Genomic DNA, 19,489 nt, shown 5'->3' on the forward strand with positions numbered 1-19,489 from the left:
TATCGATGCTTTCGGCGTGTATCATGGTCCAGTGTGGACTTCAATTCTTTGACCTTCTTGAAATTAATCCAGGATACATACGTCATTGGCATTGGCTTGCTAGATCATGTTGGCCCAGAAATGAAATGCAACTTTATTATTAGATTTCACACAATTACATTGATAGGTTTTCAGTTTCACTTAAAACCCCTTAGCAACCCATGGCACAACCATCGAAATGCCACAACTAGTTTTGAAGGAACATTTAGAGTTCCCGCAGCAACGCGCGGTGTATTATCTAGTAGCACATATGAATTTTGATCCGGCGTACTCCCTCTGTCAAGAAATGATAGGCATGTTAGACTAAAGAAAAACTCAAAGTTTACAAAGTTTGACCAATAATTAATCAAATTATGACTAATTATGTGTAAGTCTAGAGCATAAAACATACATCAATAGATTTGTGTAAGTGGCTCTAAGGTGGTATTAATTCTATAAGATTGACTATATACTATAAAAGCTTGTTTGGATGTACTCGTATCCATCTTAATCCACAAGTATTAAAGTGGATTGTGGGTGAAACTTAAACTATTTTCCACCTCAATCCACTCCAATCCACATGGATTGGGATGGATACGAGTGCATCCAAATAAGGCCTAAGAGAAATTATGGGTCAAAGGGCCTGTTTGTTTGGACCTTTGTGGGAGCTTTTGGATGTTAGCTTTGGGACCTTCAACATCAAAAAGCCAAAAAACTCCTCGAAACCAAAAGGCAGCATCTTGTCAAAGGGAACTTTTAGGCTTTTGGCTCACGGAAGTTTTTGTTTTTTGAAAGGTTGCAAAGCTAGAATCTAAAAGTTAAAAAAAAAACTAAAACAAGCAGGGCCAAAATCTATTTTGTGGCCGTCTATTATTTTTGGATAAGGGAAAAATTATAGTCACCGAACCAAGACGTCAGCGGTTCTTTTCCCTTCTCTCTTTTCAAGCCACCACGTATTTCTATCTTCTCTCTGGGAAATTTATGAGTGGTCAAATCAGATTTAACCCTGCCATGTGCAACAAAAACACTATTCACATCTTTGTCGTGTAGGTCTTAAATTTTCATACATCTAAAAAAAGAATGCAACTACGTATTGCGTACCAGCAAAAGTAGTTTAAATTTGACTATATTTCTAGTAAATACTATTTATATTTACGGCTTCAAAATAATTTATTATAAAAATTATATTTTGTAATTAATCTAATAATATTTATTTGATATCATAAATATTGATACATTTTTATTTATAATTGATCGAACTTAAGATATAAAACCACGATACTATACTAGAATTGCACTATTTCCTGGACAGAGGCGGTACTCAGTGTTGCATATTGCTCAAGAAATTTCCATGAGTAGTAGAGGGAGCAACGGGTGGTGTGAAAGAAAAGGCGACGAGGGGCAGGGTGTAAGACTTGACGCTCTGTACCGGGACTGGCACACCTACAGAGCGCACTGCGAAGCGTACAGACAGTTCCAAACTCTAAACCATTCAAACACGGGGATTTGGTGCTATCCAATACCAATTCCTAAGCCTCAGTGTCTACATCCAAACAATTAAACTAACAAAATCAAATTAAACTAAGAAAAACACACGTACCTGTAGCACCGAGCGCCGGCGTCCCTGGAGCACCAGGCGGGGTGGGGCCTGTCAGCCAGGGGAGCCTATCGGCCTTCGGGGAGCCGATATAAATATTGGGCCAATCTGGCCGACTAAGGGGACCTGTCGGCCATAGGATTGCCGACATGTACCTATCGGCCTCCGGGGAGCCGATATGCTGTTGGGTGCCTGTCCGCCAAGAGCGACCTCCTGCTCACGCACAACCCCGTGCACCGCTCCGTCCCGGTCCTCCTCCACGGCGGCCGCGCCGTCTGCGAGTCCGTCCTCATCGTCAAGTACGTCGACGAGGCCTTCGCCTCCCACGGCGACGTCAGGATCCTGCCGGCCGAGCCCTACGCCCGCTCCACCGCGCGCTTCTGGGCCGACTTCATCGCCACCAAGTGCCTGAAGCCGCTGTGGCTGTCGATGTGGGCGGACGACGGCGAGGCGCGGGCGCGGTTCGCCGCGGAGACGAAGGCGAGCCTGGCGGTGCTGGACGCGGAGCTCCAAGGCCATCGGACGAGGTTCTTTGGCGGCGACGACCTCGGCTTCGTCGACCTCGCCGCCTGCACGCTGGCGCACTGGCTCGGCGTGCTGGAGGAGGTGGCCGGGGTGCGCCTCGTGGCGGACGGCTAGTACCCGGATCTGCGACGGTGGGCCGTCAGGCGGTCCCTGCCGGACAGGGACCAGCTCGTCGCCTTCTTCGCTGCCAACCAGGGAGGTACAGGTCCATGGTGAACGCAGCAGTGCAGTAGGCAGGAGTAGTACGTACGTAGCAGCTCCATCACATCACTGTGCGATCATGCATGTCATTATGTGTTGTCTTGTCGTGGAAATAATGTACTTTTGGAGTTTTGGATCGCTCTGTAGCTCTGTAGTACAACCTGTTTAATAATCATTGTTATCGCCGTAATGCAGTTGTAGATCTCTCTCAAACAGAAGCACACAAGCTTGCTTTAATTTTTTAGTACCTGTTATTATGCAGAAGTGCAGTTGCCACGGACACAGAAGACAAGGGTAGTTTAAATATTTCTCCTACTCACTTACTCCACGAAACTGATAAATAAAAAAAATATTGGCTGTGGTTTGTTACGGCAAAGAACCTCAAATTTGTAATGGTACTGGACAAATATCGTTCGTTGCGGTGTCCATCAGCATATTATGTATTTTAACAATGTCCTGCAGCAAAATTTTCTAAATTATTTACATTATTTGGCACCATGCACGTTCAATACCTCTGCACATGTTTTCAAATTTTGCCCTGTTTGGCTCGCTGAAATTCGGCTGTTGCTGCAGATGCTGATTTGTTGCGAGCGAAAAGCACTGTTCTTTAGCTGAAAAGTAGCGTTGATAAGTTCAAGTGAATTTGTTATTGTCAAATATTCTCAATCTTTTGTACTCCGTAGGTTCGTCCTATTGACATTTGTTGCTATTGAGGTAGCAGTGTAAGCGACGATCCTTTCAAGATAATTGGACCTAGCTGGTGTCAATCAATTTGAAAACTCTATCGATGCTTTCGGCGTGTACCATGGTCCAGTGTGGACTTCAATTCTTTGACCTTCTTGAAATTAATCCAGGATACATACGTCATTGGCATTGGCTTGCTAGATCATGTTGGCCCAGAAATGAAATGCAACTTTATTATTAGATTTCACACAATTACATTGATAGGTTTTCAGTTTTACTTAAAACCCCTTAGCAACCCATGGCACAACCATCGAAATGCCACAACTAGTTTTGAAGGAACATTTAGAGTTCCCGCAGCAACGCGCGGTGTATTATCTAGTAGCACATATGAATTTTGATCCGGCGTACTCCCTCTGTCAAGAAATGATAGGCATGTTAGACTAAAGAAAAACTCAAATTTTACAAAGTTTGACCAATAATTAATCAAATTATGACTAATTATGTGCAAGTCTACAGCATAAAACATACATCAATAGATTTGTGTAAGTGGCTCTAAGGTGGTATTGATTCTATAAGATTGACTATATACTATAAAGGCCTGTTTGGATGTACTCGTATCCATCTTAATCCACAAGAATTAAAGTGGATTGGGGGTGGAACTTAAACTATTTTCTACCTCAATCCAATCCAATCCACATGGATTGGGATGGATACGAGTGTATCCAAATAAGGCCTAAGAGAAATTATGGGTCAAATGGTCTGTTTGTTTGGACCTTCGTGGGAGCTTTTGGATGTTAGCTTTGGAACCTTCAACATCAAAAAGCCAAAAAACTCCTCGAAACCAAAAGGCAGCATCTTGTCAAAGGGAACTTTTAGGCTTTTGGCTCACGGAAGTTTTTGTTTTTTGAAAGGTTGCAAAGCTAGAATCTAAAAGTTAAAAAAAAACTAAAACAAGCAGGGCCAAAATCTATTTTGTGGCCGTCTATTATTTTTGGATAAGGGAAAAATTATAGTCACCGAACCAAGACGTCAGCGGTTCTTTCCCCTTCTCTCTTTTCAAGCCACCACGTATTTCTATCTTCTCTCTGGGAAATTTATGAGTGGTCAAATCAGATTTAACCCTGCCATGTGCAACAAAAACACTATTCACATCTTTGTCGTGTAGGTCTTAAATTTTCATACATCTAAAAAAAGAATGCAACTACGTATTGCGTACCAGCAAAAGTAGTTTAAATTTGACTATATTTCTAGTAAATACTATTTATATTTACGGCTTCAAAATAATTTATTATAAAAATTATATTTTGTAATTAATCTAATAATATTTATTTGATATCATAAATATTGATACATTTTTATTTATAATTGATCGAACTTAAGATATAAAACCACGATACTATACTAGAATTGCACTATTTCCTAGACAGAGGCGGTACTCAGTGTTGCATATTGCTCAAGAAATTTCCATGAGTAGTAGAGGGAGCAACGGGTGGTGTGAAAGAAAAGGCGACGAGGGGCAGGGTGTAAGACTTGACGCTCTGTACCGGGACTGGCACACCTACAGAGCGCACTGCGAAGCGTACAGACAGTTCCAAACTCTAAACCATTCAAACACGGGGATTTGGTGCTATCCAATACCAATTCCTAAGCCTCAGTGTCTACATCCAAACAATTAAACTAACAAAATCAAATTAAACTAAGAAAAACACACGTACCTGTAGCACCGAGCGCCGGCGTCCCTGGAGCACCAGGCGGGGTGGGGCCTGTCAGCCAGGGGAGCCTATCGGCCTTCGGGGAGCCGATATAAATATTGGGCCAATCTGGCCGACTAAGGGGACCTGTCGGCCATAGGATTGCCGACATGTACCTATCGGCCTCCGGGGAGCCGATATGCTGTTGGGTGCCTGTCCGCCAAGAGCGACCTCCTGCTCACGCACAACCCCGTGCACCGCTCCGTCCCGGTCCTCCTCCACGGCGGCCGCGCCGTCTGCGAGTCCGTCCTCATCGTCAAGTACGTCGACGAGGCCTTCGCCTCCCACGGCGACGTCAGGATCCTGCCGGCCGAGCCCTACGCCCGCTCCACCGCGCGCTTCTGGGCCGACTTCATCGCCACCAAGTGCCTGAAGCCGCTGTGGCTGTCGATGTGGGCGGACGACGGCGAGGCGCGGGCGCGGTTCGCCGCGGAGACGAAGGCGAGCCTGGCGGTGCTGGACGCGGAGCTCCAAGGCCATCGGACGAGGTTCTTTGGCGGCGACGACCTCGGCTTCGTCGACCTCGCCGCCTGCACGCTGGCGCACTGGCTCGGCGTGCTGGAGGAGGTGGCCGGGGTGCGCCTCGTGGCGGACGGCTAGTACCCGGATCTGCGACGGTGGGCCGTCAGGCGGTCCCTGCCGGACAGGGACCAGCTCGTCGCCTTCTTCGCTGCCAACCAGGGAGGTACAGGTCCATGGTGAACGCAGCAGTGCAGTAGGCAGGAGTAGTACGTACGTAGCAGCTCCATCACATCATTGTGCGATCATGCATGTCATTATGTGTTGTCTTGTCGTGGAAATAATGTACTTTTGGAGTTTTGGATCGCTCTGTAGCTCTGTAGTACAACCTGTTTAATAATCATTGTTATCGCCGTAATGCAGTTGTAGATCTCTCTCAAACAGAAGCACACAAGCTTGCTTTAATTTTTTAGTACCTGTTATTATGCACAAGTGCAGTTGCCACGGACACAGAAGACAAGGGTAGTTTAAATATTTCTCCTACTCACTTACTCCACGAAACTGATAAATAAAAAAAATATTGGCTGTGGTTTGTTACGGCAAAGAACCTCAAATTTGTAATGGTACTGGACAAATATCGTTCGTTGCGGTGTCCATCAGCATATTATGTATTTTAACAATGTCCTGCAGCAAAATTTTCTAAATTATTTACATTATTTGGCACCATGCACGTTCAATACCTCTGCACATGTTTTCAAATTTTGCCCTGTTTGGCTCGCTGAAATTCGGCTGTTGCTGCAGATGCTGATTTGTTGCGAGCGAAAAGCACTGTTCTTTAGCTGAAAAGTAGCGTTGATAAGTTCAAGTGAATTTGTTATTGTCAAATATTCTCAATCTTTTGTACTCCGTAGGTTCGTCCTATTGACATTTGTTGCTATTGAGGTAGCAGTGTAAGCGACGATCCTTTCAAGATAATTGGACCTAGCTGGTGTCAATCAATTTGAAAACTCTATCGATGCTTTCGGCGTGTATCATGGTCCAGGGTGGACTTCAATTCTTTGACCTTCTTGAAATTAATCCAGGATACATACGTCATTGGCATTGGCTTGCTAGATCATGTTGGCCCAGAAATGAAATGCAACTTTATTATTAGATTTCACACAATTACATTGATAGGTTTTCAGTTTCACTTAAAACCCCTTAGCAACCCATGGCACAACCATCGAAATGCCACAACTAGTTTTGAAGGAACATTTAGAGTTCCCGCAGCAACGCGCGGTGTATTATCTAGTAGCACATATGAATTTTGATCCGGCGTACTCCCTCCGTCAAGAAATAATAGGCATGTTAGACTAAAGAAAAACTCAAATTTTACAAAGTTTGCCCAATAATTAATCAAATTATGAGTAATTATGTGCAAGTCTAGAGCATAAAACATACATCAATAGATTTGTGTAAGTGGCTCTAAGGTGGTATTGATTCTATAAGATTGACTATATACTATAAAGGCTTGTTTGGATGTACTCGTATCCATCTTAATCCACAAGTATTAAAGTGGATTGTGGGTGAAACTTAAACTATTTTCCACCTCAATCCACTCCAATCCACATGGATTGGGATGGATACGAGTGCATCCAAATAAGGCCTAAGAGAAATTATGGGTCAAAGGGCCTGTTTGTTTGGGCCTTTGTGGGAGCTTTTGGATGTTAGCTTTGGGACCTTCAACATCAAAAAGCCAAAAAAACTCCTCGAAACCAAAAGGCAGCATCTTGTCAAAGGGAACTTTTAGGCTTTTGGCTCACGGAAGTTTTTGTTTTTTGAAAGGTTGCAAAGCTAGAATCTAAAAGTTAAAAAAAAACTAAAATAAGCAGGGCCAAAATCTATTTTGTGGCCGTCTATTATTTTTGGATAAGGGAAAAATTATAGTCACCGAACCAAGACGTCAGCGGTTCTTTCCCCTTCTCTCTTGCCACCACGTATTTCTATCTTCTCTCTGGGAAATTTATGAGTGGTCAAATCAGATTTAACCCTGCCATGTGCAACAAAAACATTATTCGCATCTTTGTCGTGTAGGTCTTAAATTTTTATATATCTAAAAAAAGAATGCAACTACGTATTGCGTACCAGCAAAAGTAGTTTAAATTTGACTATATTTCTAGTAAATACTATTTATATTTACGGCTTCAAAATAATTTATTATAAAAATTATATTTTGTAATTAATCTAATAATATTTATTTGATATCATAAATATTGATATATTTTTATTTATAATTGATCGAACTTAAGATATAAAACCACGATACTATACTAGAATTGCATTAATTCCTGGACAGAGGCGGTACTCAGTGTTGCATATTGCTCAAGAAATTTCCATGAGTAGTAGAGGGAGCAACGGGTGGTGTGAAAGAAAAGGCGACGAGCGGCAGGGTGTAAGACTTGACGCTCTGTACCGGGACTGACACACCTACAAAGCGCACTGCGAAGCGTATAGCCAGTTCCAAACTCTAAACCATCCAAACACGGAGATTTGGTGCTATCCAAAACCAATTCCTAAGCCTCAGTGTCTACATCCAAACACAACCTAAGTAATCTAATTAAACTAACAAAATCAAATTAAACTAAGAAAAACACACGTACCTGTAGCACCGAGCGCCGGCGTCCCTGGAGCACCAGGCGGGGTGGGGCCTGTCAGCTAGGGGAGCCTATCGGCCTTCGGGGAGCCGATATGAATATTGGGCCTATCTGGCCGACTGAAGGGGACCTGTCGGCCATAGGATTGCCGACATGTACCTATCGGCCTCCGGGCAGCCGATATGCTGTTGGGTGCGTGTCCGCCAAGAGCGACCTCCTGCTCACCACAGCCCCGTGCACCGCTCCGTCCCGGTCCTCCTCCACGGCGGCCGCGCCGTCTGCGAGCCCGTCCTCATCGTCGAGTACGTCGACGAGGCCTTCGCCTCCCACGGCGACGTCAGGATCCTGCCGGCCAACCCCTACACCCGCTCCACCGCGCGCTTCTGGGCCGACTTCATCGCCACCAAGTGATTGAAGCCGCTGTGGCTGTCGATGTGGGCGGACGACGGCGAGCCGCGGGCGCAGTTCGCCGCGGAGACGAAGGCGACCCTGGCGGTGCTGGACGCGAAGCTCCAAGGCCATCGGACGAGGTTCTTTGGCGGCGACGACCTCGGCTTCGTCGACCTCGCCGCCTGCACGCTGGCGCACTGGCTCGGCGTGCTGGAGGAGGTGGCCGGGGTGCGCCTCGTGGCGGACGGCTAGTACCCGGCTCTGCGACGGTGGGCCGAGGAGTACACCTCCCACGAGGTCGTCAGGCGGTCCCTGCCGGACAGGGACCAGCTCGTCGCCTTCTTCGCTGCCAGCCTGGGAGGTACAGGTCCATGGTGAACGCAGCAGTGCAGTTGGCAGGAGTAGTACGTAGCAGCTCCATCACATCACTGTGCGATCATGCATGTCATTATGTGTTCTCTTGTCGTGTCAATAATGTATGTTGAATAATCATTGTTATCGCCGTAATGCAGTTGTAGATCTCTCTCAAACAGAAGCACACTAGCTTGCTTTAATTTTTTAGGACCGGTTATTATGCAGAAGTGCAGTTGCCACGGACACAGAAGACAAGGGTAGTTTAAATATTTCTCCTACTCACTTTCTCCACGAAACTGATAAATAAAAAAAATATTGGCTGTGGTTTGTTACGGCAAAGAACCTCAAATTTGTAATAGTACTGGACAAATATCGTTCGTTGCGGTGTCCATCAGCATATTATGTATTTTAACAATGTCCTCCAGCAAAATTTTCTAAATTATTTACATTATTTGGCACCATGCATGTTCAGTACCTCTGCACATGTTTTCAAATTTTGCCCTGTTTGGCTCGCTGAAATTCGGCTGCTGCTGCAGATGCTGATTTGTTGTGAGTGAAAAGCACTGTTCTTTTAGCTGAAAAGTAGTGTTGATAAGTTCAAGTGAATTTGTCATTGTCAAATATTCTCAATCTTTTGTACTCCGTAGGTTCGTCCTATTGACATTTGTTGCTTTGAGGTAGCGGTGTAAGCGACGATCCTTTCAAGATAATTGGACCTAGCTGGTGTCAATCAATTTGAAAACTCTATCGATGCTTTCGGCGTGTATCATGGTCCAGTGTGGACTTCAATTCTTTGACCTTCTTAAAATTTATCCAGGATACATACGTCATTGGCATTGGCTTGCTAGATCATGTTGGCCCAGAAATGAAATACAACTTTATTATTAGATTTCACACAATTACATTGATAGGTTTTCAGTTTCACTTAAAACCCCTTAGCAACCCATGGCACAACCATCGAAAAGCCACAACCAGTTTTGAAGGAACATTTAGAGTTCCCGCAGCAACGCGCGGTGTATTATCTAGTAGCACATATGAATTTTGATCCGGCGTACTCCCTCTGTCAAGAAATGATAGGCATGTTAGACTAAAGAAAAACTCAAATTTTACAAAGTTTGACCAATAATTAATCAAATTATGAGTAATTATGTGCAAGTCTAGAGCATAAAACATACATCAATAGATTTGTGTAAGTGGCTCTAAGGTGGTATTGATTCTATAAGATTGACTATATACTATAAAGGCTTGTTTAGATGTACTCGTATCCATCTTAATCCACAAGAGTTAAAGTGGATTGTGGGTGGAACTTAAACTATTTTCCACCTCAATCCAATCCAATCCATATGGATTGGGATGGATACGAGTGCATCCAAATAAGGCCTAAGACAAATTATGGGTCAAAGGGCCTGTTTGTTTGGACCTTCGTGGGAGCTTTTGGATGTTAGCTTTGGAACCTTCAAGATCAAAAAGCAAAAAAAAAAACTCCTCGAAACCAAAAGGCAGCATCTTGTCAAAGGGAACTTTTAGGCTTTTGGCTCACGGGAGTTTTTTTGAAAGGTTGCAAAGCTAGAATCTAAAAGTTAAAAAAAAACTAAAACAAGCAGGGCCAAAATCTATTTTGTGGTCGTCTATTATTTTTGGATAAGGGAAAAATTATAGTCACCGAACCAAAACGTCAGCGGTTCTTTCCCCCTTCTCTCTTTTCAAGCCACCACGTATTTCTATCTTCTCTCTGGGAAATTTATGAGTGGTCAAATCAGATTTAACCCTGCCATGTGCAACAAAAACACTATTTGCATCTTTGTCGTGTAGGTCTTAAATTTTCATATATCTAAAAAAAGAATGCAACTACGTATTGCGTACCAGCAAAAGTAGTTTAAATTTGACTACATTTCTAGTAAATACTATTTATATTTACGGCTTCAAAATAATTTATTATAAAAATTATATTTTGTAATTAATCTAATAATATTTATTTGATATCATAAATATTGATATATTTTTATTTATAATTGATCGAACTTAAGATATAAAACCACGATACTATACTAGAATTGCATTATTTCCTGGACAGAGGCGGTACTCAGTGTTGCATATTGCTCAAGAAATTTCCATGAGTAGTAGAGGGAGCAACGGGTGGTGTGAAAGAAAAGGCGACGAGGGGCAGGGTGTAAGACTTGACGCTCTGTACCGGGACTGGCACACCTACAGAGCGCACTGCGAAGCGTAGAGACAGTTCCAAACTCTAAACCATCCAAACACGGAGATTTGGTACTATCCAATACCAATTCCTAAGCCTCAGTGTCTACATCCAAACACAACCTAAATAATCTAATTAAACTAACAAAATCAAATTAAACTAAGAAAAACACACGTACCTGTAGCACAGAGCGCCGGCGTCCCTGGAGCACCAGGCGGGGTGGGGCCTGTCAGCCAGGGGAGCCTATCGGCTTTCGGGGAGCCGATATGAATATTGGGCCGATCTGGCCGTCTGAAGGGGACCTGTCGGCCATAGGATTGCCGACATGTACCTATCGGCCCCCGGGGAGCCGATATGCTGTTGGGTGCGTGTCCGCCAAGAGCGACCTCCTGCTCACGCACAGCCCCGTGCACCGCTCCGTCCCGGTCCTCCTCCACGGCGGCCGCGCCGTCTGCGAGCCCGTCCTCATCGTCGAGTACGTCGACGAGGCCTTTGCCTCCCACGGCGACGTCAGGATCCTGCCGGCCAACCCCTACGCCCGCTCCACCGCGCGCTTCTGGGCCGACTTCATCGCCACCAAGTGATTGAAGCCGCTGTGGCTGTCGATGTGGGCGGACGACGGCGAGCCGCGGGCGCGGTTCGCCGCGGAGACGAAGGCGACCCTGGCGGTGCTGGACGCGAAGCTCCAAGGCCATCGGACGAGGTTCTTTGGCGGCGACGACCTCGGCTTCGTCGACCTCGCCGCCTGCACGCTGGCGCACTGGCTCGGCGTGCTGGAGGAGGTGGCCGGGGTGCGCCTCGTGGCGGACGGCTAGTACCCGGCTCTGCGACGGTGGGCCGAGGAGTACACCTCCCACGAGGTCGTCAGGCGGTCCCTGCCGGACAGGGACCAGCTCGTCGCCTTCTTCGCTGCCAGCCAGGGAGGTACAGGTCCATGGTGAACGCAGCAGTGCAGTAGGCAGGAGTAGTACGTAGCAGCTCCATCACATCACTGTGCGATCATGCATGTCATTATGTGTTCTCTTGTCGTGTCAATAATGTATGTTGAATAATCATTGTTATCGCCGTAATGCAGTTGTAGATCTCTCTCAAACAGAAGCACACTAGCTTGCTTTAATTTTTTAGTACCGGTTATTATGCAGAAGTGCAGTTGCCACGGACACAGAAGACAAGGGTAGTTTAAATATTTCTCCTACTCACTTTCTCCACGAAACTGATAAATAAAAAAAATATTGGCTGTGGTTTGTTACGGCAAAGAACCTCAAATTTGTAATGGTACTGAACAAATATCGTTCGTTGCGGTGTCCATCAGCATATTATGTATTTTAACAATGTCCTGCAGCAAAATTTTCTAAATTATTTACATTATTTGGCACCATGCATGTTCAATACCTCTGCACATGTTTTCAAATTTTGCCCTGTTTGGCTCGCTGAAATTCGGCTGCTGCTGCAGATGCTGATTTGTTGTGAGCGAAAAGCACTGTTCTTTAGCTGAAAAATAGCGTTGATAAGTTCAAGTGAATTTGTTATTGTCAAATATTCTCAATCTTTTGTACTCCGTAGGTTCGTCCTATTGACATTTGTTGCTATTGAGGTAGCAGTGTAAGCGACGATCCTTTCAAGATAATTGGACCTAGCTGGTGTCAATCAATTTGAAAACTCTGCGAACACAAGGTTGACAAGTACCCTTGTGTGTTCGTTTTATGATGAGTAATTGTCAATATGATCTACGAAGTAGGTTGAGTGGTGACTAACCCTACCATGGCGAAAGCTATGTGTGCGACATGTCTTTTGGCTTGTGTTGTGCAGGTGTGGAGCTCGGATGCGGTGGTCGACGGCGAGGTGAAGGTCAAGGAGGACGTGCCGTGCCGACAGACCGGGAGCGGTGAAGGACGGACGTGAGGCTTAGACCGAGGGACCCAGAGGCCGGGTGACTAGCCACGGTGGCTGACACTTGGGACATCGACAAGTGTAAGAAGACATGGAGTGACGGTGTTGATCGGGTAAAGACGGCGGACGCGTGAGTCGAGCGAGGCTCAGGAGGACTAGGCGGGCCGGCCGGTCGAGGACGGCGGTGACACGCGTCGGATGGCGGGGGACGCGTATGGAGTACGCTACTCGCGGACGGTTTGATGGTTTGGACCTCAAAATCATCGGATGGACGGTTTACGGGTTTGGGCCTCAAAACCCGGGCGGAGGTTCCGAGGAGGGACGGACGGCACGTGGCGGCATCGGGGAGTTCGCGTCGAGGCGAAGCTACCCGTGAGAAGGCGCGGTGGCCGTCGGATCAAGATTACACCGGGTTGGACAACAACGCCCTTGGGCTTAGCGGTTCAACTCATTTGTATCCAGGGGCAAAACTGGGAATGTGTAATAGCCCTGTTAAATAGGATGAGGGAGCCCCCATCTCCCTCACCTCCTCCAGTTTTCATTTTCTCCTTTAGGGTTTCTTCCTCTAGTTTGCTTCCATGTATGAGAGAGGTCCACAACTCAAATTATGACTTGGTTTTGAAGGAATCGGTGGCCGTAACCACCGTATGCCCTCCGGGATTCATGATTTAGTTGTGTTCTTGATGTGATTTTGGTGTTCTTCACGAGATCCTTTTGTCCCTTCTTGTTTCCCCTCTCGTTTCTTCGATTTGGGATGGTTTTGGTTCGTTCTTGTTGCCTTGGATCGATCAGTGACATGAGTAGAAGCTTTCCACCGAAGGAAATCCACTAATTCCTCACGAGATCGCAGATCCGGGCAATTTTAGTTCTTGACCTATTTTTTGGGGTTTTCTTCAATTCCTTCGATTCACGGAGTTAGAGTTTGTCTCGGGCTATGATCTTTTAGAGGTTGCCTTTCTACTCGCTTGTGAACTCTTGTGCAAAGTTTCAAGTCATTTGGAGTTGATTTGATCAAGTTATGGCTTGATTTAATTTTTCCTGAGAAACTGCTCGTTCATACCGGACGTGTCCGATATCATACCGGACGTGTCCGATATTTCTCACTTTGGAGTTTTGAGCTGAAATTTTGTGGAGATCTTCCCTTGGTGTCTAAAGAGCTATGGTTAAAATTTCATGATTTTTGGACACCGTTTGATGGGGTTTCGGATTTTTCTCTTTTGGTCAGCTTGCTGCTGAAAATCCCGGACGTGTCCGAGATCATACCGGACGTGTCCGATATAATACCAGACGTGTCCGATATTTGCAGGAGCAGTGTTGTTTTATTTTGGGAGTTTGCTCGTTTGGGCCTCGATCTGTGATCCGTTTGCTCTGTGGTGACCCGCTGTGTTCTGAGGGAGCATCCATCTTTCTCTTGGGTCGTGGTCACCAAGTCTTTCGTGTATGATTTTTGGGGATTGATATTGGGACAGTGGTCGAAGATTTCGAAAGAAATTTGAGGCTCCCATTCACCCCCCCTCTGGTCGCCGTTTCCGGTCCTTCAATTGGTATCAGAGCCGGTTAAGGATCATTCCACCTTAATCGGTCCGTGATCCACGAAGGCGACATGGAGCGTGGTTCTGGCAAACCACCGCACTTCGATGGGTCAAACTATCCTTATTGGAAGATCCGCATGTCTACGCATCTCCAGGGGATTGATTGGCTCGTCTGGGAAATTTACGAGGATGCTACTTACGTTGTGCTCCCTACCGCGGCCCGTACCACCCAGGATCACAAGGATCGGCACAACGCAAATAGCAAAGCTCGCAGTGTGCTTTTCTCGAGTCTTTCGCTTTCTGAGTTCGAGCGTGTCTCCGATTGTACTACAGCTCGAGAGATCTGGGTGAGGCTTCAGAGCTATCACGAGGGGACCGCATAGGTCAAGACCAGACTCTACGAGACGTACAAGCGCGAGTACGAGAACTTCTCTCAGCTTGATGGCGAGTCCATCGATGCCATGTTTTCCCGCTTTCAGACTATCGTCAACAAAATGAAAGCGAACAAGGCCAACCTACCTTATAGTGATCATGAGAGGGCGCTCAAGCTTTTCTATGCCCTTGATCGAAAGGTATGGGATGTGAAGGTGTCGGCGATCATCGAGTCCGCCAACTACGACACCCTCACCGTTGACGAGCTTTTCAGCAAGCTCAAGTCCACAGAGATCGACTACCAAACCCAAGCCAAGCTCAAGAATCCCTCTGCACCAACCATGGCTTTGGTCTCAGGTAGTGGTTCAAGTTCATTGACTGACCCTTCACAAGCTTCTTTCTCTTTGTCGTGCTTGATGTCAGTCACAGAGGAGCAGCTGGAGTCTCTTGGGGATGATGAGTTGGCACTCGTCATCAATCGGTTCTCTCGGTTTCACAACAACCGTTTGAATCGCCGACGTAGTGGTGGCCCGAAGGAGGGATGCTATGGATGTGGAGATCTGGACCACTTCGTCGCGCACTGCCCCAAGAAGAAGCCCTTCATCAACAAGTACGACTCCGGCAAGCGCAAGGATAAGCGCGACTACACCTCTGGCAAGCACAAGGCCAAGGGCGGTTTCGACAAGGAGGCGATCAAGAAGGCGTACCGCAGGAAGGCCAAAGCTCAAGAACGCGCCTTCCTCGCCTCTCTCAGCGACCTTGACGATGACTCCGATGATGATCACTCTTCTTGTCCCTCGACCGACGATGAGTCCGAGAAGAAGCGCGAGGACAAGCTCAACGGTCTCTGCTTTGTCGCCGGTGCAAACCGTGGTGGGTTTTGCACTATGGCGGTTGACGGTGGAGCAAAGCTCAAAAAGGACGTCGACATCGACGACGACGAAAATGAGGTACCACCCACACTTGACTCACTTATGCTTGAGCTTGATACTATGAATGATACATTGATGAGCCAAGATAAGTTGCTTAAGCGTGCTGCCTGCGAGAGGAAAGAGTTTAAGGACCAGCTAGAGGTTGCTTTGAAGGAGTTGGAGCTTGCCAAGAGTGGTGTAGTGGTGTTAGAGGAGGAGGAGTGCGATGAGTGCGCTATACACATGTCTAACCTCTGACTTGCAATCCAAGTATGCTGTTTTGCTTGATGAATGTGATGAGTTGAAGTCTCGTTCTGGGTTGCTTGGTGCGTGCAAGTCCTGCTCAGGCTTGCAATCTGAGTTGGCAGAGAAGGTTGCCAAACTTGCTGAGTTTGAGAAGGCCAACTTAGATAGCATCACCACTACATGTGTTCGATGTGAAGCTTTGGTGTTGGAGCTTGAGTCCTGCAGGCACGACAAGATGGGAACCGAGGAAGAAAACACACAACTTCGGTCCATCTTGAGCTGGGTGTCGTGCAGTGAGCCCCAGTTGGGCATGATGGTGAGCCAGTTCAGGCGGGGAACTGACTCATCGGGAGTAGGCTTTGCTATAGGTGGGAAGGGTGAGCATGTCTATGGCAAGGTTGGTGAACATAGTGGTTTGAACCCAAGTGAGAAACCCACCAACACTCCCAAATTGATCAAGATCCCTCCACCAGAGTCTACCAAGCCTATGATCAAAGATGGTGTGTTTGAAGAACCACCAAAAGCTCCACCATCCAAGCAAGTTTGGGTTCCCAAACTGAACCACTTTCAGAACTCACTCGATACTTTACCCAACATCTCTAGTGCACCCCTTCCTAAAGCCAAAAAGCCTCAGAGAGTGAACCACATCCACAAGAGAGTGAGTCAACCACCATCCAAGAGAGAGGTGAGGTACCACTATGACTATTGCCATAGAGATGGTCATTTAGCTGAGTTTTGCTTTAGGAGGAAGAGAGATGAGCGGCGCGAGTACGAGTTGAACAACCGGAATATGTACCGTCCTCCCCATGGCATACATGTACCGCCTGTTTAGAGGCACAATGTTAGGCCTAGAGGTGCAATGCCTCAAGGTGCTAGGCCTCAGGTGGCGAGACCACGTGGTGGTCATGCCCGGCGTGGCCCAAGTCATGATCTATATGACTCTGGACCTCGTGACGGTGGCTTTCAGTCCCACACTCCTAGCGGACCACGTTTTCCCCCACGTGGTGATCGCTTCTCTCCAATGGGACATGGCATGTATGGTGTTTTTCCTAACACTTTTCTAGGGCAAATGACTCAACACTGGTATTCTCCTCATTTCACTAACCCCAGTGTTGTGCCATTTGCTCACCCCCTATCTTTCTATTGATGCAGAGTGGAGGCCTGGAGAACACGTGGCTTATTGATTCCGGCTGTTCGCGCCACATGATCGGAAGTTCCAAATGGTTCTCCAGCCTCGACCCCATGCAATACAAGGAGTACATCACATTTGGGGACAATAGCAAAGGTAAGGTGTTGTCTCGTGGGACCATTCGGGTCAATGAGTCTTTTATCTTAAAGGACGTTGCTTTGGTTTCAAGCCTGCATTTTAATTTGCTCTCTGTTTCGCAACTCCTTCAAGATGGGTTTGAGGTGCGCTTTAAGACTGGACTTTCTCGTGTGCTCGATTCTCAGGGACATCTAGTTTGTCAGATCGTTCCTTTTGGCCGAGTTTTTAGAGCTGATTTCTCTCAGTCTTTCGGTTCTTCTCGCTGTTTGGTTGCCGGATCTTCTTCTGATTTGTGGAAGTGGCATAGGAGACTTGGTCACTTGAGCTTCGATCTCCTAGTGAGGTTGAGTTCTCTTGACATGATCCGAGGATTGCCCAAACTTAAGTTTGAGAAGGATCTGGTATGCCATCCCTGTCGCCACGGAAAGATGGTGGCTGCTTCCCATCCTCCAGTGACTCAGGTCATGACCACGAGACCCGGTGAGCTACTCCATATGGACACTGTTGGTCCGGCTCGGGTTCGGTCAGAGGGAGGGAAGTGGTACGTTCTAGTGATCGTGGATGATTTTTCTCATTATTCTTGGGTGTTTTTCATGGAGGGCAAGGATGAAGTGTTTTCTCATGCTCGTGACTTGATCTTGAGGTTGCAAACTGAGTTACCAAAGAATGCCATACGAGCTATCCGTAGTGACAATGGCACTGAGTTCAAAAACTCTCAGTTTGACACTTTTTGTGCTTCCTTGGGTCTTGAACATCAGTTTTCTTCGCCCTATGTCCCTCAGCAGAATGGTGTTGTTGAGCGCAAAAATCAGACTTTGGTTGAAATGGCCAGGACGATGCTCGATGAGCATAGGACTCCTAGGCGTTACTGGGCCGAAGCCATCAACACCGCCTGCCATGTTTCAAACCGCATTTTTCTTCGTGCTTTCTTAAAGAAGACATCCTACGAATTGCGGTTTGGGCGTCCACCCAAGGTGAGTCATTTTCGAGTCTTCGGTTGTAAGTGCTTCATTCTTAAGCAAGGTAATCTTGACAAGTTTGAATCTAGATCTTCGGACGGTATATTTCTCGGTTACGCTTCTCATTCACATGCGTACCGTGTGCTTAATCTTGAGACTAACCGTGTCGTGGAGACTTGTGAAGTCACCTTCGACGAAACTATGCCCTCTTCTATTTCGGTCTTTGAACGTGCAGGTGATGAAGAGATGGGTGATAGCATTTTTGTTGAGGATGACGATGACATCGATTGGGATGATCCCAAGCCATCTCAACCGACTACCCCAATCGAGCCAGCTTCGACCACTTCGGCTCACGGCCCCGAGCCCTCCACCTCTACTTCATGGGGTCCGTGCGAGCCGCTTCCTCAATCAACTGAGGAGGCCCCAGCTGTGGATGAGGGGGAGGCAACTTCGTCTTTAGGTGCACCTCGACATATCCAGCGATGCCATCCTCCTCATACCATGATTGGCGACATCGACGAAAGGGTAACACGTTCCAAGTCTTATCATATTTCCCATTTCGCTCATTCTGCTTTCGTAGCTTCTTTTGAGCCTCGAGATATTGGACACGCACTATCTAATGCCGATTGGGTTAATGCTATGCACGAGGAGTTAGAGGACTTTGAGCGGAACCAAGTGTGGGTTTTAGTTCCACCTCCACCAGAGTGCCACCCCATAGGTACAAAGTGGGTTTACAAGAACAAGCAGAGTGAGGATGGGGTAGTGGTGAGAAACAAGGCGAGATTAGTGGCTCAGGGTTTTTGCCAAAAAGAGGGAATAGACTATGAAGAAACCTTTGCTCCTGTTGCCCGTCTAGAAGCCATTAGGATTCTTTTAGCATTTGCAGCTTCGAAAGGGTTCAAGCTGTATTAGATGGATGTAAAGAGTGCCTTCTTGAATGGGTACATAGAGGAAGAGGTTTATGTGAGGCAACCCCCTGGCTTTGAAAATCCAAAGTACCCCAACCATGTTTTTAAACTCCACAAAGCCTTGTATGGTTTGAAACAAGCCCCGAGAGCCTGGTATGAGCGTTTGAAAGCTTTCTTGCTTGATAAGGGTTTTAGGATGGGTTCCGTAGATAAGACTCTGTTCCTCCTCAAGCAAGGCACAGACATCCTTTTGGTTCAGATATACGTGGATGATATAATCTTTGGTGGCTCTTCTCATGCTCTTGTTGCCAAGTTTTCAGATACTATGAGCAGGGAATTTGAGATGAGCATGATGGGCGAATTAACTTTCTTCCTTGGGCTACAAATCAAGCAAACTCGTGAGGGGACGTTTGTGCACCAAGGCAAGTACACCAAGGACGTGCTCAAGAAATTTGATATGGGTGAGGCCAAGCCTCTTTCGACGCCCATGTCAACCACGACAGCCCTGGATGAGGACAAGGAGGGAGAAGCAGTGGACCAGAAGGAATACCGAAGCATGATCGGGTCCCTGCTGTACCTAACGGCGACGAGA

General features: G+C 46.6%; 1 protein-coding gene and 3 pseudogenes across 1 annotated transcript; all 4 read left to right on the forward strand.

Moving 5' to 3' along the window:
• Positions 1–598: 598 nt before the first annotated feature.
• On the forward strand, positions 599–2,516 carry LOC136524610 (glutathione transferase GST 23-like; annotated as a pseudogene).
• Positions 2,517–3,721: 1,205 nt separating this feature from the next.
• Positions 3,722–5,413, forward strand: LOC136524611 (glutathione transferase GST 23-like). Its single transcript, XM_066517910.1, has 2 exons — positions 3,722–3,782; positions 4,877–5,413. Exons 1-2 carry the CDS (start codon positions 3,722–3,724, stop codon positions 5,374–5,376), a joined length of 561 nt encoding a protein of 186 aa, XP_066374007.1. The 3' UTR covers positions 5,377–5,413.
• Positions 5,414–8,021: 2,608 nt separating this feature from the next.
• On the forward strand, positions 8,022–8,776 carry LOC136524612 (probable glutathione S-transferase; annotated as a pseudogene).
• A 2,302-nt stretch (positions 8,777–11,078) lies between these two features.
• On the forward strand, positions 11,079–11,829 carry LOC136524613 (probable glutathione S-transferase; annotated as a pseudogene).
• The last annotated feature ends 7,660 nt before the right edge of the window (positions 11,830–19,489 follow it).

This window comes from Miscanthus floridulus, chromosome 18, assembly GCF_019320115.1.
Source record: "Miscanthus floridulus cultivar M001 chromosome 18, ASM1932011v1, whole genome shotgun sequence".
Classification (NCBI taxonomy): domain Eukaryota; kingdom Viridiplantae; phylum Streptophyta; class Magnoliopsida; order Poales; family Poaceae; genus Miscanthus; species Miscanthus floridulus.

What these genes read in the sequence shown, in the direction of transcription:
- LOC136524611 (XM_066517910.1), top strand. Translation starts at nt 3,722, where the DNA reads ATGGATTGGGATGGATACGAGTGTATCCAAATAAGGCCTAAGAGAAAT. An exon ending in GAGAAATTATGGGTCAAATG is followed by an intron (nt 3,783 to 4,876) that starts GTCTGTTTGTTT and finishes TGTCGGCCATAG; the next exon opens with GATTGCCGACATGTACCTAT.